The following is a 27,239-nucleotide window of genomic DNA, read 5'->3' as shown; positions in this document are numbered from 1 at the left end:
CTAGATGGTGGCACCAGGAAGAAGGACCACCAAGAAGCCTGGGTGGTAAGATGCCTCTTTATTGGTGCTGGAGCTGTTCCTGAGGGAGTAGGCCATGGGACCCTCATCGGGACCCTTGCCCTCAGCTACTTCCTCCTGCGGGGGATACTCTGTCCCAAGGGTACCTCTTCTGTCAGCTTCTGCAGGAGAGAGAAGGTAATGATACTGGAAGCCTGGAGCTCAGACACAGTCAGCACCAGGTGACTTCTGTAGGGTGGGTTAAGAGGTGAGGCTAGGTGGAGGCTATACCTGTAACAAGCGGGCCTGGTAAGCAGGGGGATCCTCTCCAGCCAAAGGCTGGGGGCGTACGTGCAGGTAGCGCTCAGTGGCCGTCTCCAGCTCTTCCACCTCATACAAGGTGGCTGGGTCCAGCGAGTGGGCATTGATGAGGCTCACAAGATACTCTTTGTAGTGTGCCCTGGGGAGAAAAGGGAGCAGAATGTTTGTTCTGTTGGCTAATATTAACTGAGTGTGTCTAACACAGCTGGACTCTGAGACACGTGGACGAACAAGATTAACAACCCGCCTGTGCCCACACTGCCTGCTACTATCTACCCATGCCCTTGCCCAGAAAGCCTCCTCCCTCCCACCCACTGCAAGACCTACTGCTCCCAAGGACCCATTTTACTGCCTGGGCATGCCCTCCCCACTTCTACCCACTGCCCAACACCATGCCCATGTCCTGCTGGCACTCACTGGCACAGGCCGGCATAGCCAGCTGGAGTTTCCTTGCCACAAGCTTCGTCCCTGAGCCCATTGGGAACCTCCTTCTGCTCCATCACTCGGCAGCCGCCTAAAGGCGAGGGAAGAAGGGAGCCTCTGTTGGGAGGCCAATGACCACAAAGCTCCAGAACTGGGATATCCACAAGGCAGGGAAGGCAGCCTCCAAGGAAGGGACTGAGCACAGCAACTCCTGCTTTCCCAGTGGTGCTGGTGGGTACTCAGAGGTGCCGTCAACGGCAGACCATCTGATACAGAGGCAGGGACCTTGTCCCTACTTTTATCCAAGCTGGCTTTTGGCTCATAAACACATACCCTCTTGAGATGGTTTTTTTTTTTTTTTTTTTGGTTGTTATTTATCTCTTGACTAGTTAACTTATTCTGTGAAGGTCTTACCTTTTTTTTTTTTTTTTTTTTTAAAATAGAGACAGGGTCTCACTATGTTGTTCGGGCTGGTCTCAAACTCCTGGGCTCAAGTAATCCTCTTGCCTTAGCCTCCCAAAGCGCTGGGATTATGGGTGTGAGCCACCACTCCTGGCTATTGGCTACCTCTGTTTCTTTTCTTTTTTTTTTTTGAGATGGAGTTTCACCCTTGTTGTCCAGGCTGGACTGGAGTGCAATGGCGCAATCTTGGCTCACTGCAATCTCCACCTCCAGGGTTCAAGTGATTCTCCTGCCTCAGCCACCCGAGTAGCTGAGATTACAGGTGCCTGCCACCACACCTTGCTAGTTTTTTTGTATTTTTAGTAGAGACAGGGTTTCACCTTGTTGGCCAGGTTGGTCTCGAACTCCTGACCTCAGGTGATCCACCTGCCTCGGCCTCCCAAAGTGCTGAGATTACAGGTGTGAGCCACCGCGCCCAGACACTTTTTTTTTTTTTTTTTTTTTGAGACGGAGTCTCACTCTGTTGCCCAGGCTGCAGTGCGGTGCTGCGATCTCTGCTCACTGCAAGCTCCACCTCCCGGGTTCATGTCATTCTCCTGCGTCAGCCTCCCGAGTAGCTGGGACTACAGGCGCCCGCCACCACGCCCGGCTAATTTTTTGTATTTTTAGTAGAGATGGGGTTTCACTGTGTTAGCCAGGATGGTCTCGATCTGACTTCGTGATTCACCCGCCTCGGCTTCCCCAAGTGCTGGGATTACAGGCATGAGCCAATGCGCCCGGCCGGCCACCTCTACTTTTTAAAAAATAAATTTAAAACCTATAGCGCCTGGAATTCCCAGCCAATCTCTCATCCAAGTACTAACCAGGCCCGAACCTGCTTAGCCTCCAAGATCAGAAAAGATCAGTCACGTTCAGGGTGGTATGGACTGTAGACTTACCTCTGTCTACACTGTAAGAAGTGAAAGAGGTTAGAACCATATGTAACACCTTTCTGTTGCCCTCATGGAAACTAAAACAGTGCCCTGCAACTAGCAGGTCTCATTAAACACTCATTGAGTTAATTAATTAATTATGATCATTTGGGAATGGGAGAAGAAAATTAGTATTAATGCCTTCTTGGGTACCAGGTTCTTTAAAGATGTCTTATGTAAAATGGCTCAGCTGCAAGGTGGATACTACCCCCATTTTACAGCGGAAGAAACAAGGCCTGGGGTCTCAATTAACCTGCCAAAGGGCATGCAACAAGTGACCCCAGACCCAAGCCTCCCCTTTACCCATCACACGGTGGGAGCCCAGCACACCATCTCCTCTTCTCAAAGGCTTGTCCTAACACTCACCTCCAGGGACTGCCCGGGCCCCAGCTGGAGGCTCTGTATTAAACATGACGTTATTGTCCTGAGGAGGAGGAGAGACAGATGGGTGTTACATTCCCCTTGATGCCAAGTCCCTGTTGCATTTCCTAGCATGGAGCCTTTTCCATTCTTGCCCACCCTGGGCCGTCTTCTCTCCTGGCCACCTCTGACCTGTAGCAGCTTCTGAAGCCGAAGAGCAGTCCAGTCCCGCAGGTAGAAGAGGCAGTCTCGAGGGTGGTGGCCGTGCAGGGACTTTTTCACCCTGCAGTTAGGCTCTGGACATTTCTGGCAGAAACCCAGATGGGAGAGAGGAAGTTGGAGACTGTTGGGGTCCTGGCCTCTCAGGAACCCCTGCGTGAGGGGTGTAAGGGTGAGGGGAGATGGAGACATTGGAGGAGCAAGCAAAGGGTAAGGGGATAGAGAGTTGTGCTTTACATCCCATTGACCTCTTCTCTTCCCTGGGGCCACTCCTTAATAGCCTCTGACTCTCAAAGCCAATGGCGCCCCCCCACCCTTCCATCCCTTCCCCAGCTCTCTGGGCTCACATTCTTGGCATAAAAGGCATTGTAGCAGCCGCTGCAGAACTGGTGGCGGCACTGGGTACAGTGAAAGTGCATGCAGCCTCCTCGGGCCAGGGCGTATGAGAACTTGCATTTGGGGCAGTCTGCAAAGGACAAGAGGTCAGGGCTGGCGCTGCCACCGCAACTCAAGTTCCTCAGGAAGAGAGCTGCTGGCAATGACAGGCTTCTGAGCAAACAGGCCAAGTAGGGCGGCCTTACCAATGCCATTTTCCTGAAGATACATTGCTAGGCCCTGGGCCTGGTATTCTGGGTCGTTCATGCGTTTCCAGTTCTGGAAGTCCTCACAGCTCCGACCTCGGTGCTGCTCCTCCCACTGCCGGAGGGAAAGTAGGCTTCACGTGGGAGCTCTATCCCATCCCCTGGCCCTTCTTGCTGGCCCCTCCACTCACATCCAGTGGTTCCCCAGCTTGGTTTATGTCACTGCCACCTACCATTTGCTCAGATCTCAAAATGAGAGGCCATCCTTGGTCCTTTCATTTTCTCCTACCACCTCACACTCCTTTTGCCTTGTTTCCACCCCACAGACCATCTCAACCATATCCCTTTTTCCTTCATCCCTACTGCTACCACTTCACTCCAGGCCACCATCAGACCTTGCCTCAATTGCTTGCCTCGGTTACTAGTCTCTCTGTTTCCCATTCCTGCTCCCCTAGGGTCAATTCTCCCCATGGCTGTCAAAAGGCCTTCAAAACTGTGAGTCAGGTAGCTTCCACAGTATTGGTGGTGTTTTGGTTCTGTGGTAGTCTCAGGTGTTCACTTTGTTTCTGAGATGATGCAGATGAAATTTTTTTTTTCGTATCAAATATTACACTTCTTTTTTTTTTTGAGACGCAGTCTCGCTCTGTACCCAGGCTGGAGTGCAATGGCGTGATCTTGGCTCACTGCAGCCTCCACCTCCCGGGTTCAAGTGATTCTCCCGCCTCAGCCTCCAGAGTAGTTGGGATTACAGGCACATGCCACCACACCCGGCTAATTTTTGTATTTTTAGTAGAGACGGGGTTTCACCATATTGGGCAGGCTGGTCTTGAACTCCCGACCTCAAGTGATCCACCCACCATGGCCTCCCAAAGTGCTGGGATTACAGGCGGAAGCCACCATGCCTAGACAAATATTACACTTCTTAAAAGATAAATGTGGCTGGGCATAGTGGCTCATGCCTGTAATGCCAGTACTTTGGAAGGCTGAGGCGAGGGATCACTTGAGACCAGGAGTTGGAGGCTGCAGTGAGCTGTGACTGCACCAGTGGACCCCAGCCTGGGTGAGAGTGAGTTCTTGTCTCTAAAAATAAATAAATAAATAAATAAACGAAAGATAAATGAGATAGTATCACCCTTGCTTTATCTCAGAATGAAGGCGGACGGACGCCTGCCTCACTTGGCCTCCAGGGCTCTCCAGACCTGGCAGCTGGCTTCTCTCTGACCACCTGCCACTCCCGCCTTGCTTTCCAGGCTCCAGCCATACAACACTTTTTTCTGACTCTGGCCTTTCCATGTGTTGTTCTTTCTCTCCCAAATGCTCTTTGCATGGCTGGCTTCTTTTTAATGTTTAGGCCTGAGCTTAAACCATTTTAGGGAAGACTTGTCTGACCTCTCTACCCTAAGTAGGTCCACTCTGTTACCCTGATCTCAGGTTCCTGTTTGTTTTCTTCATAGAACTTACGCCTATGTATAATTAGTTCCTCTGGCTTACTTTCTTTCCTTTCTTCCTCCTCCCCTTTCCTTTCCCTCCCGATTTCCTCCCTCCCTCTGCTTCCCTTCCTCCTTGTGCCTAGTCTTTCTGACTAGTCTGTAAGCTCTTCTGACCTCAGAGCTCATGTCTATTTTGCTCTCCAGTACATAAACTCCCCTGAGTCTAACACACACAGTACCTGGCAGTAGCTCAGCAAGTATTTCTGAAAGGATGAATGTGCCTCACCTGGCGCTTGCAGCGCACACAGAAGGTCTGGTGACACTGGGGACAAGTTGCCTCCAGCTGCTCACGCTCATATATGAAGCCAAAGGAGCACTGGAAGTGCAAGAGCATAAAGTTATCGAAGGCCTGACCTGGAACCATCCCCTGCCCCTCCACAGTAGCTCCCCTGGGCAGGCCACTTACCTGGGCACACCACAAGAACTTGGGGTCCCGCATCAGCACACCCTCGGTCAGCTTCTTATGGAACAACGCATAGGCATCTGGCTCTAGGCTCTCTCGAAGCTAGGGACAGGATGCAGAGGTGGTGGGTGGGAGGGTTCCTGTTCAAAGCTCAGGGTACCTGAGTCCTAGAGGGGCTGCAGTACCTGGATGTCAAGGGTAGAGAAGTAGCTGAGCAACTGTGTGTCATCGGTGAGGTCGGGGCGGCCACAGGCAGGGCACACCATGTCTGTGATGTGCTTCTCCTTCAAGGCGATGGTGAAGTGCTGGCGGAAGCAGTCAGGACAGATGGTGCACTCACAGGAAGTCAGGGCCTGCATCTGGAGGGTGAGGGGTTGGAGGGGAGGGGGTCAGAAGCCACAGCTGCCAGCCTAGGAAGAGGCAGTGGCCAGGTGTCCACTAAGAAATCAGGGTCTAATTAACAACTGGGCAGGGTTAACAACCTCAAGTGCCAGCAGGGGCCAGGCAGGCAACCTAAACATCTGAAGACAGTCGGGTGGAAGAAAATAGACAATGGTGACACCTAAGGTAAAGGCAAAAGTGCCTATAAAAACATTCATATTCCATTAAATATACAAATAACATGCTTGAAATGACAAAACTATAGAGGTGGAGAACAGATTCACGCTTGCCAGGTGACTAGAAGTGGGGGCAGAAGGGTATAACTAAAGAGGTACATGAGGGAGTTCCTTTGTGGTGATGAAACAATCTGTATCTTGATTATGGTGGTGGTTATATGCATCTAAATGTGGGACAGAACTGCATAGAACCACACATACACACAGCGGCACATCCATGTGAAAAATGAACAAGACCTGTAGTATAGCTAACATTGTAGCAATGTCTTATTTCTTGGTCTTGATATTGTACTATAATTATATAAGAAGTCACCACTGGGGGCCGGGCACACTGGCTCACACCTGTAATCCCAGTACTTTGGGAAGCCAAGGCAGGCGGATCACTTGAGGCTAGGAGTTCGAGACCAGCCTGGCCAACATTGTGAAACCTTGTCTCTACTAAAAATACAAAAATTAGGCCAGGCACCATGGCTCATGCCTGTAATCCCAGCACTTTGGGAGGCTGAGGCAGGCGGATCACCTGAGGTCTGGAGTTCCAGACCAGCCTGACCCATCTCTACTAAAAATACAAAATTAGCCAGGTGTGGTGGTGCATGCCTGTAATCCCAGCTACTCAGGAGGCTGAGGCAGGAGAATCACTTGAACCCGGGAGGCAGAGGCTGCAGTGAGCCGAGATCGCATCATTGCACTCCAGGCTGGGCAACAAGAGCAAAACTCTGTCTCAAAAAAAAAAAAAAAAAAAAAATTAGCCGGGCATGGTTGCAGATACCTGTAATCACAGCTACTCGGGAGGCTGGGACAGGAGAATCGCTTGAACAGGGAGGCAGAGGTTGCAGTGAGCCATGACTGCGCCACTGCGCTCCAGCCAGGGCGACAGAGCGAGACTCCGTCTCAAAAAAATGTCATCGCTGAGTGAAGGTTAGTGAAAAGTACACGGGACTCTATGCACTATTTTTGAAACTTCCTGTAGATTCTACAATTATTTATTTAATTTATTTTGAGACAGAGTCTCACTCTGTCGCTCAGACTGGAGTGCCGCGGCGCGATCCTGGCTCACTGCAACCTCCGTCTCCCAGGTTCAAGAGATTTTCCTGCCTCAGCCTCCCAAGTAGCTGGGATTACAGGCACCCACTACCACGCCCGACTAATTTTTGTATTTTTTGTAGAGACAGGGTTTCACCATGTTGGTCAGGCTGGTCTCTAACTCCTGACCTCAGGTGATCCACCTGCCTCAGCCTCCCAAAGTGCTAGGATTACAGATATGAACCACTGTGCCTGGCCAACTTTATTTATGTATTTTATTATTTTTTTTAATTTAATTTTTTTTTTTTTTTGAGATGGAATCTCATTCTGTCGCCCAGGCTGGAGTGCAGCAGCACGATCTTGGCTCACTACAACCTCCACCTCCCAGGTTCAAGCGATTCTCCTGCCTTAGCCTCTTGAGTAGCTGGGATTACAGGTGCACGCCACCACGCCTGGCTAATTTTTGTATTTTTAGTAGAGACGGGGTTTCACCATGTTGACCAGGATGGTCTCAATCTCTTGACCTCATGATCCACCCATGTTGGCCTCCCAAAGTGCAGGGATGACAGGCGTGAGCCACCACGCCCGGCCCTTTATTTATTTTTTTAGAGATGGGGGTCTTGTTATGTTGCCCATGCTGGTCTCTAGCTCCTGGCTTCAAGGTATTCTCCCACCTCAGCCTCCCAAAGCGCTAGGATTACAGGCATGAGGCATCATGCCCAGCAAAATTCTTTTTGAAAACATAGCCACAGTAGCACTGTCACACACACACACACAAAAATGAACAGTAATTCTTTTCTTTTTTTGAGACGGAGTCTTGCGCTGTTGCCCAGGCTGGAGTGTAGTGGCGCAATCTCCGCTCACTGCAAGCTCCGCCTCCTGGGTTTATGCCATTCTCCTGCCTCAGCCTCCTGAGTAGCTGGGACTACAGGCGCCTGCCACCACACCCAGCTAATTTTTTACATTTTTAGTACAGAAAGGGTTTCACCGTGTCAGCCAGGATGGTCTCGATCTCCTGACCTCATGATCGGCCTGCCTTGGCCTCCCAAAGTGCTGGCTTTAGAGGTGTGAGCCACCGCGCCCAGCCTGGTAATTCTTTAACATCAGCAAATATCCAGTTTATGGGAATAAGCCCTTCTTAGTTCCTGAGCCTCCACGTACTCTAGATCAGAGTAGTCAGACTAGCTCTGTATGTGTTTTATTTTAGTTTTACTCTGTATTTAAAATAATCGTAGAGGTCAAGAGTTCGAGACCAGCCTGGCCAATATGGCAAAACCCTGTCTCTGCTAAAAATACAAAAATTAGCCGAGTGTAGTGGCGGGTACCTGTAATCCCAGCTACTCAGGAGGCTGAGGCAGGAGAATTGCTTGGAGGAGGCAGAGGTTACAGTGAGCCGAGATCGCACCATTGCACTCCAGCCTGGGGGCAAGGGTGAAATTCCATCTCAAAAAAAATAAATAAGTAAATAAATAAATAAATAAAGTTTTACATTTTAGAGATATATACTGAAGCATTTATAAACTATATTGTGCCTGATACTTGATATCAAAATAACCATCTGTGTATATATGTGAAATAAAGACTGATCATGTTTGTTGACAATTGCTGAAGCTTGATGACGAATACACTGGAAGTGGAGGGGTTGCAGGGGGGTATGGGAATTTGTTATACAATGTAGTATAATTTCTCTACTATTGCATGTTTGAAAATTTCCATAATAGAACACTGTTTTAAAAGGGAGGAGATAAGCCTATTCCTGACCTCCCCCTCCCAGGAGCCTTCAGGGGTATATGGGCAACTGAAGAGCAGAAGACAGGATCAGAGATGGGGACTGGGGTAGGATGGGGGTCCAAAAGAATAGAGTAATTCTTGGACCAGGTACCATGGGGAGGGACTTACCCGGTTGTGGGGCAGGGCCCAGCCACACACGGCACACTCCTGGGCAAGCAAGCGGCGCAGGAAGGCCCGGTCCTGGCTGTGCCTCACAGCTTCTACCACATCCCCCAACTCATAGTTCCTGGGTGTCTCCTGGAGCAGTGACAGTGCCAGCTCTGCCCGGCCCCAGCTGGGGAGTGCGTAGACTGCCAAAAGCCGCCTGACCAGGCTCTGCAATGTGATTCAGGTGGAGGGGGGAAGTGCTGTCAGACTCCAGGGACCCTTCCCCTCCGCTCCCTCTTGCTCCTCTAGGTGGACCCTTGGGCTTCTTGCCTCCTCCCAGCACCTGCTTGTCCGGCCCATCCCAGGAAGGGGTGGGCTCAGGGCCACTGTCCCAGAGGCGCTGGCGGAAGGGCTCTAGGCGTTGGCGCTGTAGCTCAGTCAGGGCCCGTGACACATCACCTCCGTGCTGGAACAATGCCTGGAGAGACCCCTCCTCAGGCCCAAAGCCTAGAGACTGGAGCTCCTGCACCTGCAAGATGGGAGTGGCGAGGGGGAATGAAGTGGGAAAGCAAGCAAGGGAGAGTGTGAGACATGCAGACTCTCAACCCTATCCCATATTCAGCACAGCTGATACCTTCCTTCGCCTGGTCCTCACACACTCCTCCACAGCTTCATCAAGGTTGCCATGACGATCCAGCCAGGCTCTCCGGGCCTCCTGACAGGAAAAGGCACCCAGCCCAGGGTCCTGCTGTCCAGCCAGCTCAGCCACCATCTCCAGCACGTAGGGCAGTTCTGAGCGCAACCACTGCAGAGGCACCTCAGTGCCCGAGTACTGCAGAGCCGAGAAGATCTCCTCTGGACAGGCACCTGCGGCTTCCCCTTCCTAAGGAACAGTCCCGCCCATCAGGAGGGGCACCCTTCACCCACCCTCAGCCTGAACTAAGATGGTGACAGTGGCTCAGCTCAGACATATGGATCATGTCATCAGTGTACAGCATGGTAACTGCCTCAGTAACAGGCAGCTGCTGCTAACAATGACAAGATTCACAGAAACTATTAACCACCTGCAGCATCTCCTTTCCCACACCAGCTCAGCCCTACCTCATCCCAGACCCAGTCCTTACCCGGATCATGCTCACTAGCTGGAGGCCTTCCTCCCGCATCTTGTCTTGGCGCTGCTTCTCAGGATCTCCACAGGAACTGGGCAGGGGGGCACTAAGGCGTCGTGGGGTCCCAGGCTTGGGGGGTCCCTTTTCCAAAGAGCTGGCATAGGGCCGGGGGGCATGTTGTAATGGAATGGGGCTACTAGTCCGGTTGCACATAACACACACCCAGCCAGGGCTCGAGTTGCAGAAGGTACAGTGAATACAGTACCAGACTTGACTCTGGGCAGAGGCCAGCAAAGCATCCCCCTGCTGGGAAGGCAGAGAGAATTATCCCTTTGACTGGCTGGCTGAAGTTCACAATAGAAATACAGGGAGTTGGGAGGAACTGAAGGAAAACATGGGATAGGGAAGACAATGCCTGAGGTAACACACGATAAAGAGCTGGGAAGGCCAGGAACAGGTTACCTGAAGTGGTTGCAGGCAAATGTCAGCATCTCGAGAATCCATCACCAAGCTGGGAGGCTGGGCCAGCCGAGGTCGCTCACATATGGAACATAGCACAGCAGCTGCCTCATTCTCAAAGGTACAGCTCTGGCAGGCCCACCGACCCCGTGTAAGATCAGGTTCTAGGCCTCCAGTTCCTTGGGGACCCTCAGTTCCCAACCCCAACCCCTTACAGCCTCGGGGCCGATCACAGGCCACACAGAGCACTGCCCAAGGCTCATTTAGCATGGCACAGGCAGCACAGTGCCAGGGCAAACGAGCACTTGCAGGATTAGGGGAAGAAAGAGAGCTGTCTCCCAGGGCCAGCAGGGAGGTCGACTGGGGCCGTGGTTGGGCTGAGGCAGGTAAACTGTAATGGAAAAGCAGACATGGCCTGCTGAAGTGGCACCTGGTGCCTGGATCCCTCACCTCTAAGCATTCCCCATTTCCTGGGTAACAACACATGTCACTGGCCTTTGCACACATTGTCCGTCTCGAATACTCTTATATCCATAGCCTATGCAACATTTACATGACAGCTTAAAGCTCACTTCTTCCTAGTAGATACTGCTAACACATGGCCTGACCTACACTAGGTGTTTAAAATATTGCCGCCTGATTCAGCTGACCCTTCAGACTAGGTTGCAAACCACGTATTACCATAACAACCTGGGTTACTGCAATTGCTACCTGCTTGATGTGTATGTCTATTATCTCCTTCAGGGTTCTGACTGGCTACTTGTCCTCTATTAAACAGTCTTTAGCACAGAAACTGGCAGGTAGTCAATCAAGTGATCTTAAGTTTTCTAAATTTCACTCCCACCCAGAAGAGAAGCCCTCTCACCTGGGGCTCAGGTGGGTACCCTGCAGGACCCTAGGCAGGGTCTGGCGGAGGTGATGAGCACGGGATGGGTGTCCATGGAACAGGTGGTCACAGGCTGGACACAGGGCCTGTTTACAGGATGGGCAGTGCAGTGTGCCTGGGGCAGAACCACAGAGGAAGCAGGGACCAGGAGTGGAGCCTGGAGAGCAGGAGAGATGGAACATCTTTCCAAAAAAGACCAGGTTACATCTGAATCTGCTGTGGATGGGGGCAAATCACAAGACTACTTTTTAAACATCTGGACCCAAGGAAACAATTTTAATCTCTTTTAAAAGACAAAGAGGCCGGGCGTGGTGGCTCACGCCAGTAATCTTAGCACTTTGGGAGGCTGAGGTGGGTGGATCACTTGAGGTCCGGAGTTCCAGACCAGCCTGACCAACATGGAGAAACCCCATCTCTACCAAAAATACAAAATTAGCCAAGCGTGGTGGCGCATGCCTGTAATCCCAGCTACTCGGGAGGCTGAGGCAGGAGAATCGCTTGAACCCGGGAGGTGGAAGTTGCGGTGAGCGGAGATCCCACCATTGCACTCCAGCCTGGGCAACAAGAGCAAAACTCCATCTCAAAACAAACAAACAAACACAAGGGAAGATAACCAAGAAGACGGAGGAGCATCCCAAATTTCCATCAGTATAGCTTCCTACTTGGTCCCCAATTTAGGACCAATAATACCTGGGACAGAGGGTGTGGTGAGGGGGCCAGGAGCAATCTCTCTCAATAGGGGGTCAAATTCTGAAAGCTGCAGCATCTGAAAAAGAAAGGGCAGGGAATGAACAAGGGTTTAGGGACACAGAGTCTCACAATTCCTGTTTCCTTTGTACACCAGCCCCTTTCCTGCCTTCCTTACATCATCTTCAACCTTGTTTTCCAACAGCTGCTCCAGTGCCTGCTGTCTTGGATGAGTATTCTGCAATAATACAGATAAAAACGGTTTCCACCTAGACCCCTAGAACAAAGCCCTCCCTCTAAGCCCTGGTCCCTTAACATTCACAGAAGGAAAATCAGTACCCGGAGCTCCCAGAATGCTGAACTATGCCCATAGTTCAGCAGCACGGGGGTCCTCAGACTTACTTGAGTTAGGCTGGGCTCCCCAGCCCTGGTGCATAAGTCCATCAAGACTAGAGGAGCATCTCACCTGCAATAGCAGGCTGAGCTCTGTCCGAAGCAGCAGTACTTCCAGTGTGACTGTAGCAACCTGGTGCTCATCTGGCTCCTCCTGCCCTTCCGGGAAGCTCAACCCATCTGGCTGCTCCTCTGTGTAGCCATATAATCGCAGCACATCTCGGCCCCCCTGCCACACATTCACAACCAGTCACCCACCTAGGAGGTTTCCTGCCTAGTAGGACTGGACCCCTTCCCATTCAGCACAACCTCAGGCCTTTTCTAGACAAACCCCAGCCCCCTCTCCCATAAGGCCAGGGGATTCACCTGCACAGCATCCACCGTGCTGCGAAAGACAGGGTTATTAAACTTGACGCCGCGCCAGTACCGAGGCCGCTGAGGGCTGAGAAGGTTGCGGCCATATTTCTCCAGGATGTTCAGGGCCGTGGACAGGGTGTTGAGGTAGTTTCGGGGCTGGGAGCAAGGAGAGCAGAGAGGTGTGAGCGTGGCCTGGGCCTCAGGCCCTGGTGTCCCCCTTCCAAGCGGGGCCGGGCCTCACCTCCCCATGAGCGTTGCAGCGGACCAGGCGTGCGGCGTCCAGCTGCAGGTAGCGGGCGGCTAGCGGCAGAGAGCTGGCTAGTAGCGGCCGGAGCTGCTCCAGGGAAAACGCCTGCCCGGAATCCCTCCTCAGGGCGCTCGCCAGCTCCTCGCGGGCCACCAGGAAGGCCCGCTCCTCCTCCTCCCCCGGCATCCTGAGGCAGGAGTCAGCCCCAGCCTCGCCGCCCGCCGGGACCCGGCGCGGGCAGCGCGCGGCCCGAGCGCCGCCCCTCCCGTCTGGTGCCCGGCTTTGAGGCCCACCCCAGCCCGCGCAGCCGCCCCAGGTCACTCAGACCACGGTCACTCTCCAGCCCCCGGCCCAGCGCCAGGGTTAGCCGAGAACAGGAAGTACTAAGAGAGAGGGTGGTACTGCGACCCAATTTCGGAGGAACGGGCGGGGCTTAAGGTTAAGGTTGGAGCAGTGTCAGGAAACCAGGGGGCGTGGCCAAGAGGGAGGGCCAGGTCCCAACCAATGAGAAGGCAAATGGCTCTTGGCTCCTCCCTCAGAGCGCCCCAGCATCTTCTCTCAGTCAAGCGCTCTTCCCCGCCTTCCCCCAACCTGGTTCCGCCCCTTCCGGATAGCCCCAGGCGCGGGGTTATCCTATTCAGCTCAAAACGTTTCTTTTTCTAGCTGGACCAGTCCGGTACGCTCCGGGCCTCACCGGGGAAGTCCCACCCTGCAGGGGAACCGACTCTGGCCGGCCCTAGCCCCTCTCGAGCGAGTCCCGCCCCATCTCCGGTCTGTCCTGAAGGCAGAGGGAAGACCCTCACCCAACCCCTGCCCGCTCCCTTCTAAGAGCGGCTAGTCCTTCTCCACCCCAGGCGCTCCCTCTGGCTGCCCCTCCCACTCGCTCTGATCTCTCCGTCCGCTACTTGCGGTCGAGCCTTCTTGGGAGAGCCCCGCCACTGAATACCCCCTTTGCCATACTCCCACCTCTCTTACCCCAACCCTGGACTTCCCGTTGGCCCTAGCTATAAGCCCCGCCCCTCTCCGAGGGACAGCCCCCGCTCCAGTCTCCGCGGTCCCACTCACCGTAGCCCCTCCCTCGGGCAGCCCCTGGGCTTTGACCCAGCCAGCACCGCCTCTCCTAGTGGCAACTGGCTGGGAATGGCTGAGGGGCTACCTACTGCTTGCGGCCTGCCAGGGGGTGGAGGGGGGCGGAAAGAAGAAAGGGGGCGGGGTTGAGGGGGGCGGGCCTGGACCTGGGGAGTGAAAGCGAAAGCCCGGGCGACTAGCCGGGAGACCAGAGATCTAGCGACTGAAGCAGCATGGCCAAGCCGTGTGGGGTGCGCCTGAGCGGGGAAGCCCGCAAACAGGTAATGGGGAATCGGAGGCCAGGAAGGGGTCATAGAGCCCTCTTGGGTGGAGGCCAAGCTGGGTGGTTCAGGGGACCAAAGCAGTGCCAGAGAACTCCCCCAATCTCGCTAGTGCCTTCACTTCTCGGGGATTCCCAGATTCCTGCCCTCTGACTGCAGTGAGCAGGAGCTTCCAGGGAAAACTAGTTTGTGGTGAGAAAGGCCTGAGCCACAGTTCGAGGGCACCCTGTTGTGGGTGGAAGCTTTTGACAACCCAGACCCTTAACCAACATCCGGGTACTGCTCTCTGTGTAGGTGGAAGTCTTCAGGCAGAATCTTTTCCAGGAGGTAAGTCTCTGGATTTGAGCGATTTGACCCAGAATCTTGGACCAATACTTGAGGATAACAGCCTCTCAGAATGACCCCCCCAAGTCACCCTAGACTCAACCCTACTTCCCTTACCAAGCCTTCACCCAAAGTAACCCCGGAATTATTGATAGCTACCTTTAATCTGACCTTTCTTATGACTCTCCTGACTTCTGGCACTTCTCCCCTCTTTTGATGTGGAGGAAAAAAACCATGGCTTCCAAAGCAGGAGTATCACAGTCCTAACCTTGGTTCTGCCACTTACCAGCTTGGGCAAGTCCTTTCATTTTCAGGTCTTCAGTGTCCTCATTTGCAAGTCTTGGACCCAGTGATTTCCAAAGGCCCTTCCAGTTCCATTTGTCAGACATCTCATTGAGCATATTCTGTGATTCCCCTCCCTTGCAATGTAACCCACAGGCGGAGGAATTCCTCTACAGATTCTTGCCACAGAAAATCATATACCTGAATCAGCTCTTGCAAGTGAGTAGTGTGGGCCCCTTCTGCCCCATCCCATGTCCTCTATCCCCTTTGCCCACCCTCTCTAGCTAACAACTGGATTCAGCATGCAGAGAATAGTTTCAAATAGTGGATTAGGAACATTAGGATGGCGTGAGGCATGAGCCTAGGTTGGGAGGCAGAGGGCAAGTGGGATGTATGGAGGGAAGGCTGTGACCTAGGATGAAGGGAAGAGGCTGGGCAGCCCTTGACAGTGAGCTCTGTGCAGGAGGACTCCCTCAATGTGGCTGACCTGACTTCCCTCCGGGCCCCACTGGACATCCCCATCCCAGACCCTCCACCCAAGGATGATGAGGTGAGGCACTCAGGGTGCAGGACTTGGACTATAAACCCAATGGAGAAGATAGCCCTTCAACCTCTGTGACTTTCCTAAAGCTACTTTCCCCCCTTTTTGCCTTAGATGGAAACAGATAAGCAGGAGAAGAAAGAAGGTAAGAGAGATAAGAGGTGGTTGGGGAAGGGGAGATGGCACATTGACTACTGGATGAGAAAGGGCCTGAATCCCCTCTTTCTCACAGTCCCTAAGTGTGGATTTCTCCCTGGGAATGAGAAAGTCCTGTCCCTGCTTGCCCTGGTTAAGCCAGAAGTCTGGACTCTCAAAGAGAAATGCATTCTGGTAAGCCTGGGAAATGGGGGAAGCAGAAAGAGAAGACACAAGGTGAGGCCCTGGACTCCTCCGTAGATACAAGTCCTTCATACAGAGACCAAGTCCTGAAAAAGAAAACTTCCTTCTGTGCCTTGGGCTTAGATCCCCTTTGTTCTCCTCGTTCTGTTAGACCTCTCTTACCACAACAGTACCCCAAAATTAGAGACTGTGCAGTATCCACTCTGTAACCTCAGAACCTACTGCTGTATTGGGTTCATAGTAGAGGTGGTATGATATAGTGAGTGAATTGTTTCAAAAGATTGGACCCTAGAGAGAGACTGCTTAGGTTCAAATCGTGATTCTATCAGTTACCTAGCTGGTAGCCTTAAGTAAGTCACTTAGACATTCTGTGACTCAGTTTTTTCATCTGTTAAATGGGTACAATAAATACATATCTCTGAAGGTTGCTGCGATGATTAAATGAAAGAAATACATGGCGCAGTACCTGGTACGTAATATGTACCCAATTAAATATAACTATTTTTTAGGAAGTGACAGTAATAGGAAGAACTCATTATGTTTGTTGAATGATTCTTACATGATACCTCTTAACACAGGTGATTACATGGATCCAACACCTGATCCCCAAGATTGAAGATGGAAATGATTTTGGGGTAGCAATCCAGGTAAGAAAAGGGTAACTGAAGATACTTAGAGTGGGGAGAGCCTCAGGGGGTGAGCTAGACATGAACCAGGAGGAGGAGGAAGATAGTGTATGAAATGGGGAGGACATGAAGTGTTGTCTTTGCCTCCCGTGTCACCACAGGAAAAGGTGCTGGAGAGGGTGAATGCTGTCAAGACCAAAGTGGAAGCTTTCCAGACAACCATTTCCAAGTGAGGGCAGCTAGAGGACCAGCATTGGGGGCAGTAGGAGCATTTCTTTGGGACCCCCCAAAGCTGGGCAGCCCTATCAGGATGATGGGAGACTTTGGGAAGGGTCTGAGGGAGTACATCTGCCTGAACACTCATTCCTGTGGTATTCCCTTGCTTCTGGCAGGTACTTCTCAGAACGTGGGGATGCTGTGGCCAAGGCCTCCAAGGAGACTCATGTAGTGAGTGGATAGTCCACCAGCTTTTTAGCCGGGGGTGGGATGAGGAGGTGTGGAGGAAGAAGTCCTCCTTGTCTTGTTTGTGACTTTCCCAATGTGGAGAATATTAAGCTAAAAGCATTGCCTAGAAAAAACTGGTTTGGGCTTCAATGACCTTGACCCTTTTCTCTGCTCAGTCCTTTGGGATCCTATTTCTTGGTGCTAAGAAGGGGTTCATTCTCAAGTTAACCTATTTCCTATAAAAGGAAACCAGACTCATGTCCCAGCCTCCCATGGGACTGACTCAGCTTTGCCTCCCACATTGCAGATGGATTACCGGGCCTTGGTGCATGAGCGAGATGAGGCAGCCTATGGGGAGCTCAGGGCCATGGTGCTGGACCTGAGGGCCTTCTATGTGAGTGTGGAGTAAGGCTTTAGGGGAGGTGGATAAGTGGGGGCAGGCAGGGAATTGGCTAAGAACCTGACTCTTGCACTCTGGCCTTCTCCCAGGCTGAGCTTTATCATATCATCAGCAGCAACCTGGAGAAAATTGTCAACCCAAAGGGTGAAGAGAAGCCATCTATGTACTGAACCCAGGACTAGAAGGAAAATAAATGATCTATATGTTGTGTGGATTCCCTTCTGGCGTGTGTCATTCATTCAAAAAGCATTTATTGAGTGGCACCTATGTCCAGCCTGAAGATGAATGTGGTGGGAAGGGGTGGGTGTCACAAAGACAAAGATGACTTAGATGCCCACTGTAATCTTGACTGTGAGAAAGAAGGGATTCAGGCCCTTTCTCATCCAGTAGTCAATGTGCCATCTCCCCTTCCCTAGTCACCTCTTATCTCTCTTACCTTCTTTCTTCTCCTGCTTATCTGTTTCCATCTAAGGCAAAAGGGGGGAAAGTAGCTTTAGAAAAGTCACAGAGGTTGAAGGGCTATCTTCTCCATTGGGTTTATAGTCCAAGTCCTGCACCCTGAGTGCCTAGGGTGGGGATTGTTACATGCCATGGCAGCCATGCAGATAACCTGTATTTTGGAATGTAACAGTATTATTTTCATCCAGAGGTCTCAGGAATTATTGGAAGAGATGGCATTTGCACAGAGCCCTTATAGGAATAATCAGGCTTTGGATAGACAAGGGGAAAGTTCTGTGGTCAACATCAGGAATGAAGAAAGAAAGAATCCTCATCAGTTTAGGAAAAGCCTAGAAGGAGAATGAGGTTTCACTGGGAGAACTATGGAGAACTACGGATGAATGATTGGACTCCCTTTTTTTTTTTCTGAGATGGAGTCTTGCTCTGTTGCCCAGGCTGGAGTGCAATGGCACGATCTCGGCTTACTGCTACTTCCGTCTCCCGGATTCAAGCAATTCTCCTGCCTCAGCCTCCCGAGTAGCTGGAATTACAGGCATGTGCCACCACACCTGGCTAATTTTTTTGTATTTTTAGTAGAGACGGGGTTTCGCCATGTTGGCCAGGCTGGTCTCGAAGTCCTGATCTCAGGTGATCCACCCACCTCGGCCTCCCAAAGTGCTGGGATTATAAGGCGTGAGCCACCGCGCCGGGCCTGGACTCCTTCTTAAAGGCTAGGAGGGGAAAAAATAATGCTTCCAAGGTATTGTGGTGAAGGAAATAACATCGCAGGACATTATGGGAAGGATGAATCTAAGTTTTTCTTACTGTCCTCCCCCATACCCTCTTCAGTCAATCACTGTCTTTATCTCTGCTTTTCAAGATTCAGCCCTGGGCTGGTGGTAGAGACAAGGGTTCCTTTGCTGTGATCTTGCTATAAACTCCATGGGATTGTTCTTTAATTCAGGGCCTTATCCTGTCATAAAATATGAGATAAGAATGTGCTGCGAAGCACTAGACAGGCTGGAAGGCTGCCCCCATACATATCTCATTAAATCCTTAAAGGAACATGGGCAAAAGATAAACCAAGGGCAAGAAAACCTGCAGTCGCGAAGGCAACACGGCCCATTAGTAAGTGATAGAGCCGATCTAGAGTACAGATCCACTCATCCCATAATAGGCGCAAGGCGGTCTGCTTTGCCCGCAGCGCTCCGGGACACCCGGCTACGGGCTAGCGCTCCATCCTCGGGGCTCGGCGGAGCCGGTAGTAGTGGGCAACACAGGTAACAGGCAAAGCCAACCACCAACCGAGAGCGGAAGTCGGGGAACCTAGCCAATAAGAGTGCGGGCAATTTTCTTTGCTTCACAATGGTGGGTTCTTTCCAATCCGCTGGAGACAAAGGCGGAGCAACGTTGGGGCGCGGCCGCTGATTGGACAAATTGAAAGCCTTTAGCCCTATCAAGGAGCACCACGTGGGCGGGACTCCAGGAGCCAGTTCTGCAGGGAGCTGCAGCTTGGTCTGTCTCCCAGGCAGGCGCAGAGTCGCGGCCGCCAGCTAGGGGCGCGGGAAGGCGGGGCTCGGATGCAATCGGGACCTCCTCCCGGGCTGGGCCGGGGGCGGGCTCCCGGACCCAGGGCGCCGGGAGCCGGCGGACTACCTGCGAGTCGAGTTAGCGTTGTCGCCGAACCGAAGTGAGAGGGCACGGGGAAGGGTCAAAGAGCGTGCCGAAGCGCTGGAGGGAGCTTCACGGACGCGAGCTAGGCATCGGCTCGCCTAATCCGGTACTAATCCGGCTTGCTGCTTCCCGTCCAGGCCTCGCTCGCCATGGGGGAGGTGGAGATCTCGGCCCTGGCCTACGTGAAGATGTGCCTGCATGCTGCCCGGTACCCACACGCCGCAGTCAACGGGCTGTTTCTGGCGCCAGCGCCGCGGTCCGGAGAATGCCTGTGCCTCACCGACTGTGTGCCCCTCTTCCACAGCCACCTGGCCCTGTCCGTCATGTTGGAGGTCGCCCTCAACCAGGTGCCTCCGTTGGATGACCATCCCCCACCGCGAACCCACCCAACACCCCAGCCCAAGTTCATCCCCGGTCCCTTGGCAGCAGTGCGCATCCACAAAGCCAGCGGCACAATTTAATTACTGATGGCCCCTTTCCTACGACAGGTGGATGTGTGGGGAGCACAGGCCGGTCTGGTGGTGGCTGGTTACTACCATGCCAATGCAGCTGTGAACGATCAGAGGTGAGTGGCGTAGCCAGAGGAAGAAGGAAAGGATTATGGCGGGTTGGGGATTGGAGGAATAGAGGGCGAGGATGCGTGGGGCGGTGGGCGGGGCGGGGGCGCACAAGATGAACCAAGGTCGTTCCTTTAATCTTTCCTTCATCAAACGCTTAGGAGCAGGGGCTTTACACCAGGCACTATGCTGGGTACTGGAGTGAAGAAATATAAAGATGAATAGGACAGAGCCCTGCCCTGGAGTGCCGTTGGGGCGGGGAGGACAACTGTGTATCAACAGACTGATTTTTTTTTTTTTTTTTTTTTTTTTGAGACGGAGTCTCCCTCTCTGTCTCCCAGGCTGGAGTGCAGTGGCGCAATCTCAGCTCACTGGAACTTCCACCTCCTGGATTCAAGCGATTCTTCTGCCTCAGCCTCCTGAGTAGCTGGGATCACAGATGAGCGCCACCATGCCCGGCTAATTTTTTTTATATATTTTTTTTATATATTTTTATTTTTTTATTTTTAGTAGAGATGGGGTTTCGCCATGTTGGCCAGGCTGGTCTAGAACTTGACCTCAGGTGATCCACGCGCCTCGGACTCCCAAAGTGCTGGGATTACAGGCATGAGCCACCACTCTCGGCCAACAGACTGATCTTGCTTTAACTGAGGTGTCCCCCAGGGGCTGAAAGAACAGAGAAATCCCAACCAGCAACTTCAAAAATAAGGCAGTTTCCTTATATATATATATATATATATAGGAAAAGACAATTATATATATATATATTAACCATATACATGAAGCAATTAGAGGTACTGTTTTGTAATTTGCGTTTCTCCCTCACTTAATAAATACTTGACATCATCCCATTTCCATACCAAGATCTACCTTTCCCTAACAGCTGTATAGTCTGAATATGGATGTACTCTAACTTATTTAATGCTTTAAACATTGAGGTTGTTTCCAATGTTTTATTATAGACACTGTCCTATAATTACCGTAAATTCTTTATAAGTAGAATTTCTGGGTCGGCATATGTATAGTATGTATACAGTTTCAATTTGGATGGTTATGCCAAATTACCTTCCAAAAAGACCACCTTTGGTTTCCACTCTCACCAGCAATATCTGAGCACCTGTTTCCCACAGCACTCAAGCATCAAGCAGTCGTGCATCAAGCATCCAGCAGGCCCGATCCCCGCAGGCCACCTACAGGGAAAGGCCACAGCTGCGCCCACACCTATGAGACCTGGGATGCCCAGCTCAAATTGATGGGTTTTGCCCACAGTTGGCTCCTCACTCCTCTGATCTTCCCTCTACACAGCCCTGGGCCCCTGGCCTTGAAAATTGCTGGGCGAATTGCAGAATTCTTCCCTGATGCAGTACTTATTATGGTGAGGCTTGGGTTTCTGGGTGGGGAGATGAAAAGAAAGTAGGGTGGGCGGACCCTTGAAACTCTCACTTGCCCATCTTTGTCCACTCAGTTGGATAATCAGAAACTGGTGCCTCAGCCTCGTGTGCCCCCGGTCATCGTCCTGGAGAACCAAGGTCTCTGCTGGGTCCCTAAGGATAAGAACTTGTGAGTACCCCACTCCCTCTACCTCTTCTTAGAAGCCCAAGGCTCCTGGGTCTCCTCTGTCCTTGGCCCTGCCCCAAGGGTCTTTCTCTAGACCCAATCTCTGTTAAGTCTGTGTCTGGACCCACTACTTGCTGTTTGACCTCCATGGGGGTTACTATTTCAGAGTGATGTGGAGGGACTGGGAAGAGTCACGGCAGATGGTGGGAGCTCTACTGGAAGATCGGGCCCACCAGCACCTTGTGGACTTTGACTGCCACCTTGATGACATCCGGCAGGACTGGACCAACCAGCGGCTCAACACTCAAATCACCCAGTGGGTTGGTCCCACTAATGGAAATGGAAATGCCTAAGCCAGGGCCAGCGGGGTCCTGATCCAATAAAGAGACTTGGGCTGATGGGCAGTGGTATAACTATATTTATTGTGCCTGGGAGGCAAGGTGAGGGAAAAATCTCAACAGAAGCAAGTTTGGGGAAAATCTGGAGTCCCCAGTAAAAAGCAGGAAGGTCTCTGCTGTACTCATCACAGAATGGGAGAGAGGGCTCTCAATAGATCATTCCCTTTGTTTCTCCCCTGGGCTTCTTGAGCTTCTCGAAGTTCTTCAGGATGATGTCATATAACACAGCCTACAGGGCCAGGGAGTAGAGGTCAGTCAGAGGCCTCCAGTGGCTCTGTGCCCCATTTCTAGCCTTGTGGAGAAGCTGAGCTTTGTCACCCTTAACCCCTAGCCTGCAGGGTCAGGTAGTGGGTGGCCTGGGAAAGCTGCCTCTGCCCACCCCTGCCCTGCCCTCGCCTCCTCACATAAGCATTGCGGATCTCCATGACCATCAGCCGGATGTCCCGGTACTCTGCCTCATCCAGCTCGTGCACCAGCTGCCGATAATCACCCTGTGGGAAGCTCGGGTCAGGCCTGACCTTACATGTGTCCTTCCCCCATGCACCCTGACCTGGGCCTCACCTACCACATGGGGCTGCTTGGCTGCTTTAGTCACTGCATCACCACGCTCAGAGAAATACCTGTGGAAGGAGAAGTGTGTATGGAGTAGAAGAAGGAGGTCTCCCAAAACAAAAACAGTATGCACATGGGTGGTCACTCACTTAGAGATTTGAGTGTGGAAGCCTTCTAGCTTGGTGTGGAGGCTGGTCATCAGCTCAAACACCTTCTCCTAGGGAAAAAAAGCAAGGGGGAAAGTGGAAGGAAGCATGGACTAGAAAAGAGCAGGGAAGTGGGGCAGCGCTCTCACCTGGACAGCCACTCCAAAATTGTTACCATCCTCAATCCGAGGTATCTGCAGCTGCAACCAGGTGGTGACCTGGGAAGAGGGAATGGCATAATGCCACATCAGCCCTCTACCCAATTCCCAGTTTCATATTCTCCCTTGCTTCCCTCCCCACACTGGGTGGAGGCATGCCAGGTCTATCCTGAGCCCCAGGGCCTGGACTTCTGGTTTCACTTGCTGTGCCCTCTCTTGCTAAAACCTGGCAAGTGCCAGGCCCTAAATGGCAGGGACCAAGAGGACAATGGTTTGACTTGAAGCCTGAGAGTTGAAGGGGGAGGGCTTACCAGGTTGAGCTGCTCAATGACATCCTTGATCTCAGGCTTCAAGCGCTGCAGAAGGACCACGATCTTTTCATTGCAGTTCACTGGGCCACAGGGAGGACCTAGAGAGTGAGCAATGGGTCAGTCACATGATTGAGCCTGTGTGAGGGGCGAAGGGGAGAGTGGAAACAAATCCTTAGGAGGAGCTCCTGTGAGTGGGACTCAAGTCTGTTCCCACCATTGTGGTTTCAAGTACCTTTGTCTTCATCCTCCCCCTTCTTCTTTTCATCCTTGTCTTCCTTCTGCAGAAAGAGAGGGGCTCATGAGAGTCAGGACTAAGGCTGATTACCCCCATGGTTGAATCCCTTCTCCCAGATCTTCCCAGCTTGCCTCCTGCTGTTTCTTCCGCTCCTCTTTCTCTTTCTCCTTGACTGGATCAGGCACTGGGATGTCCAACGGGGCCTTCAGATTACTCAAGTTGGCTTCATTGAGAGCTGGCTCCTGGTGTAGGTTGGGAGGAGGGCTGGAGGTGAGGGAGTTCCTCTCACCTCACTCTCACAGCCCCCAGACTCTTCTCTTGGCCTTTACTCCCTAGCTCCTTGCCCAGCTGCTGTACCTTTAAAAATGCATCCAGCTCAGAAATCTTCTTAGGGAAATAGCTCCCGAGCAGGTTCTCTGTCTGTGTGTGAGGTGGGGGTGGAGGAGGATGGGAGTCAGCATCAAATGCCCGTCCTAGGTAGTGAGGCAGGGTTGAGCAGTAGGAGTTGGGCAGGGGTGGGGCCGCGCTGATGGGGCATGTCTTACCTTGGTACAGAGGTCTTCACGAAACACATCCACCTGTGGGGCACACGCATCCCTTCAGAAACTTGGCTTTAAGGCCAGTTCATTTGAGGACAGTTCCCTTAGGGTTATGTAGGGCCTGACCTGGGGAAGGGTGGAGGGGATCCCTCTAAGGCCAGACCTGAAGAAAGCGAGATGGATGCCTGTAGGGTGGGTTGGGGTGGTGGAGAAGGTGGATCTCTGCAGACCTGGATCTACGGAGAGTGGAGTGGGTATCCCTGGGGCTGGATATGGGGGATGAGAACATTCCTGGAGGTGAAGGGCCAGTGTTCACGTGAGAACAGATCTCTGGGGTCGCCTGGCAGGTGTGAGGAGGGGTGCTGAGAGCCCTCTGCGAGTAGGACAGGGACGGGGTGGGCCCCAGGACCCTCCCTGAGGGAAAGGCCAGAAGGTAGCTGGGGCAGTCCCGCACCCAGTCTGTGTGTGGCCCCGGCCCCAGGCCAGCGGAGTTCCCCTCCACGCCAGCTCTCCGCTTCACCTCACCCCGCAGAACCACGGCCGCCTCGCCTCTCCCCGCAGGCAGCAGTCGCCGCCCTCCCCGGGGCACAGGTGCTCTGGGCGCGCCAGCTCGGCCGACTGCCCCCGACTCGCGTGGGAGCCTGGTGGGCGGGTCGGGAATGCCCCCGGCCGCTCGAGCCACGCCTCCCCAGTGGGCCCTTTCTAGACCCCGCGGCGCTCACCTTGGCTTGGGCCTCGGGCTGGACCCTCAGCATGGCCATGACCGGGACGGGGGCCTAGCGCCGCACGAGGAGCGGAGTGGGCACCGCGAAAGGAAAGCGAAAGCGGCAGCGGCGCTCGCACCCAGCTCGGCCTTCCTGGGTAGTGGGGCGGGGAGGGCTGGAGGAGGCGGGGTCGGCTGGAGGAGGCGGGGTCAGCCCTGCCAGGGAAGGGGCGGTGCCGCAGAGGAGGGCGGCGGGTGAGGCTCCCTCTAGCGCGCACAGGCGCTCTTCACCCACCCTCCCCGCGCCGCCTCGCGAGGGCCAGCTTTCAGGCTCCTCACCTCCGCCGGCCGGATCCCCGCCTCCCCGCCCTCCTCTCGTCCCCGCCTCCCGCCTCCCGCCACCTGCCGCCCGCTGCCTGAGGACGGCGGGTCGGGGTCCTCCCATCGCCAAGCCTAAGCCTGTCTCTCCGCGCCCCGGCCTCCACCTCCCGCCTCCCAACTGGCTCCCCACCTGCTGTCTTCTTCCCCTGCTCCGCTTGGGACAGATAAGCTTTACTTAGGGCTCTTCCGTCTTTCCCCAGAGATGGAATAAGACCTGTCCTGTCTTTCCTAGCCTTGCTAGCGTAGGCCTCTGGCTCTGCCGACATCCTCCGCACCTGTAGCAACACCGGCACCAGAGCTGGCAGCATCCCTATCCAAGCCCGGACCAACTCTCTCCTGGACCACGGCTGCAGATGCCATTCTATAACCCACTCTCACGGAACAGCGGGTTCATGCCTCTCTCTGGCTTAAAACTCTTTCTCAGCTGCTTATTGACCTTTGAATGAAATCCAAAAGGCTGTCACACCTGTCTCCCCTTTAAGTCCACTTTCTACTGCTTGCCCCTTCATTCATTACACTTGCAAATATTTGGGCTATTTGTTTCTCAGATGTGTCATGTTCATTCCTGCCTCAGGGCCTTTGCCCTTGCTAATAATCCCTTTGCGTAAAACACTCTTACCCTGGGTGTTGTCATTCGGTTCTCAGTTTAGATGTCACCTCTTCAGAGAGAACTATTTTCATCATCCTCTATAAGGAACCTCCCTCCAAATCTATTACAAATCATCCTGTTTTAGTACATTCATAGCATTTATCTCTCTGGTATTAGCCAGGTGTTTTTTTTTTTTTCAGGATAATTTACTGATTTAAACCAGGTTTTGGCAAACGTGTGTGTGTGTTGGGGGACGGAGTCTCGCTCTGTCACCCAGGGTGGAGTGCAGTGGCACCATCTAGGCTCACTGCAACCTCCACCTCCAGGGTTCAAGTGATTCTCTTGCTTCAGCCTTCGGAGTAGCTAGGACTACAGGGGCAACCCACCACGCCCGGCTAATTTTTTGTATTTTTAGTAGAGACGGGGTTTCACCATGTTAGCCAGGATGGACTCGATCTCCTGACCTCGTGATCCGCCTCGGCCTCCCAAAGTGCTGGGATTGCAGGCATGAGCCATCGCGTCTGGCCAACTTTTTCTATAAAGGGCCAGAGAGTAAATATTTTAGGCTTTATAGGCCTTACAGTGTCTGTCTACTCAACTCTGCCATTGTAGTAGGAAAGCTGCCATATGTAAATGAATTAGTTTGGTGACATCAATAACATTTTATAGAGACTGGAATTTGAATTTCATGTAATTTTCTCCTGTAATAAAATATTCTTATTCTTTTGCTTTTTCAACCATTAAAAAATGTAAACACGGCCGGGCACAGTGACTTACACCTGTAATCCCAGCACTTTGGGAGGCCAAGGCAGGCAGATCACTTGAGGTCAGAAGTTCGAGACCAGCCTGGCCAACATGGTGAAACCCTGTCCCTACTAAAAATACAAACACTAGACGGGTGTGGTGGTGGGGGCCTGTAATCCCAGCTACTCGGGAGGCTGAGACAGGAGATTGCTTGAACCTGGGAGGTGGAGGTTGCAGTGAGCCAGAATTGCACTCCAGCCTGGGCAACAGAGTGAGACTCTGTCTCAAAAAAAATAATAAAAATAAAATAAAAATTAAAATGTAAAAAATGTTTTACCTTTTTAAAAAAATTTTTATAGAGACAGGGTCTCACCATCTTGCCCAGGCTGGTCTCAAACTCCTGGGCTCAAGTGATCCTCTTGCCTCAGCCTCCCAAAGTGCTGGGATTACACTGCCATCACTGCCAGGTCTCTGCCTTTTAAAAAAAATTATATATATATTATATATATAAATATTATGTTATATATATAATATATATAAATATATGTATTATATATAAATATATGTATTATATATTTTATATATATAAATATATGTATTATATATTTTATATATATAAATATATGTATTATATATTTTATATATATAAATATACGTATTATATATATAATTATTAGCTCGCAGGTCATACAAAACTGGCCACAGGAGGGCCAAAGTTTGCTAATTCCTGGTTTAGAAGATAGATGATATACCCATATCGTCTAGCTTTGTAATCATGGCTCGTCTGTTTATTAGTTGTGAACAAGTTACTTAACCTCTGTGTCTCAGTGTTTGCAACTGTACAATGGGAACACTATCTCAATTTTTTTTTTTTTTTTTTTTGCCAATCAATATCAGTACAACCTACCTCATACTTTTATTGTTGTGAGGACCAAATGTGTTAACTTTTTTTTTTTTTGAGATGGAGTTTCGCTCTTGTTGCCCAGGATGGAGTGCAGTGGCACAATCTCAGCTCGTTGCAACCTCCGCCTCCCGGGTTCAAGGGATTCTCCTGACTCAGCCTCCCAAGTAGCTGGGATTACAGGCGCCCGCCACCACACCCAAGTAATTTTTTTTTTTTTTTTTTTTT

General features: G+C 52.1%; 4 protein-coding genes across 15 annotated transcripts; 2 read left to right on the top strand and 2 right to left on the bottom strand.

Moving 5' to 3' along the window:
• Nucleotides 1-43: 43 nt before the first annotated feature.
• On the bottom strand, nt 44-13,997 carry RNF31 (ring finger protein 31). 4 transcript variants are annotated; one of them, XM_054448958.2, is made up of 21 exons: nt 13,889-13,997; nt 12,586-12,732; nt 12,293-12,448; nt 12,005-12,064; nt 11,830-11,905; nt 11,119-11,296; nt 10,257-10,644; nt 9,810-10,100; nt 9,320-9,568; nt 9,029-9,214; nt 8,707-8,913; nt 5,353-5,526; nt 5,171-5,269; nt 4,991-5,080; nt 3,275-3,389; nt 3,041-3,159; nt 2,667-2,780; nt 2,481-2,538; nt 736-832; nt 289-457; nt 44-179 (listed from the first exon to the last, which is right to left on the bottom strand). In XM_054448958.2, exons 5-21 carry the CDS (start codon nt 11,903-11,905, stop codon nt 126-128), a joined length of 2,664 nt encoding a protein of 887 aa, XP_054304933.1. In that variant the 5' UTR covers nt 12,005-12,064; nt 12,293-12,448; nt 12,586-12,732; nt 13,889-13,997; the 3' UTR covers nt 44-125. The 4 variants fall into 4 exon arrangements, with proteins under 4 accessions (XP_054304933.1, XP_054304930.1, XP_063507553.1 ...); XM_054448955.2 differs by lacking the exon at nt 13,889-13,997 and adding an exon at nt 12,818-13,256; XM_063651483.1 differs by lacking the exon at nt 13,889-13,997 and adding an exon at nt 12,818-13,256 and having other exon boundaries at nt 9,810-10,097.
• Nucleotides 13,998-14,035: 38 nt separating this feature from the next.
• On the top strand, nt 14,036-17,342 carry PSME2 (proteasome activator subunit 2). Of its 2 annotated transcripts, XM_054449000.1 has the most exons (11): nt 14,036-14,172; nt 14,467-14,499; nt 14,935-14,997; nt 15,242-15,328; nt 15,434-15,464; nt 15,552-15,649; nt 16,237-16,305; nt 16,446-16,513; nt 16,677-16,731; nt 17,036-17,122; nt 17,218-17,342. In XM_054449000.1, exons 1-11 carry the CDS (start codon nt 14,125-14,127, stop codon nt 17,296-17,298), a joined length of 720 nt encoding a protein of 239 aa, XP_054304975.1. In that variant the 5' UTR covers nt 14,036-14,124; the 3' UTR covers nt 17,299-17,342. The 2 variants fall into 2 exon arrangements, with proteins under 2 accessions (XP_054304975.1, XP_063507558.1); XM_063651488.1 differs by lacking the exon at nt 14,467-14,499 and having other exon boundaries at nt 14,052-14,172.
• Nucleotides 17,343-19,027: 1,685 nt separating this feature from the next.
• Nucleotides 19,028-21,752, top strand: EMC9 (ER membrane protein complex subunit 9). Of its 6 annotated transcripts, XM_054448949.2 has the most exons (6): nt 19,028-19,256; nt 19,378-19,587; nt 19,729-19,805; nt 21,103-21,172; nt 21,263-21,357; nt 21,521-21,752. In XM_054448949.2, exons 2-6 carry the CDS (start codon nt 19,390-19,392, stop codon nt 21,705-21,707), a joined length of 627 nt encoding a protein of 208 aa, XP_054304924.1. In that variant the 5' UTR covers nt 19,028-19,256; nt 19,378-19,389; the 3' UTR covers nt 21,708-21,752. The 6 variants fall into 6 exon arrangements, with proteins under 6 accessions (XP_054304924.1, XP_063507547.1, XP_063507549.1 ...); XM_063651477.1 differs by having other exon boundaries at nt 19,063-19,587; XM_063651479.1 differs by lacking the exon at nt 19,378-19,587 and having other exon boundaries at nt 19,071-19,346; nt 20,901-21,172.
• PSME1 (proteasome activator subunit 1) lies at nt 21,750-24,754 on the bottom strand. 3 transcript variants are annotated; one of them, XM_063651476.1, is made up of 12 exons: nt 24,416-24,571; nt 23,820-23,984; nt 23,700-23,732; nt 23,512-23,574; nt 23,286-23,396; nt 23,152-23,197; nt 22,920-23,017; nt 22,600-22,668; nt 22,454-22,521; nt 22,318-22,372; nt 22,157-22,243; nt 21,750-21,981 (listed from the first exon to the last, which is right to left on the bottom strand). In XM_063651476.1, exons 1-12 carry the CDS (start codon nt 24,452-24,454, stop codon nt 21,901-21,903), a joined length of 915 nt encoding a protein of 304 aa, XP_063507546.1. In that variant the 5' UTR covers nt 24,455-24,571; the 3' UTR covers nt 21,750-21,900. The 3 variants fall into 3 exon arrangements, with proteins under 3 accessions (XP_063507546.1, XP_054304923.1, XP_054304922.1); XM_054448948.2 differs by lacking the exon at nt 23,820-23,984 and having other exon boundaries at nt 24,416-24,754; XM_054448947.2 differs by lacking the exons at nt 21,750-21,981; nt 23,820-23,984 and having other exon boundaries at nt 22,053-22,243; nt 24,416-24,731.
• Nucleotides 24,755-27,239: the final 2,485 nt, after the last annotated feature.

Source organism: Pongo pygmaeus, chromosome 15 (assembly GCF_028885625.2).
Source record: "Pongo pygmaeus isolate AG05252 chromosome 15, NHGRI_mPonPyg2-v2.0_pri, whole genome shotgun sequence".
NCBI classification, from domain to species: Eukaryota; Metazoa; Chordata; class Mammalia; order Primates; family Hominidae; genus Pongo; species Pongo pygmaeus.
This window is presented reverse-complemented; position numbering and strand designations above follow the sequence as displayed.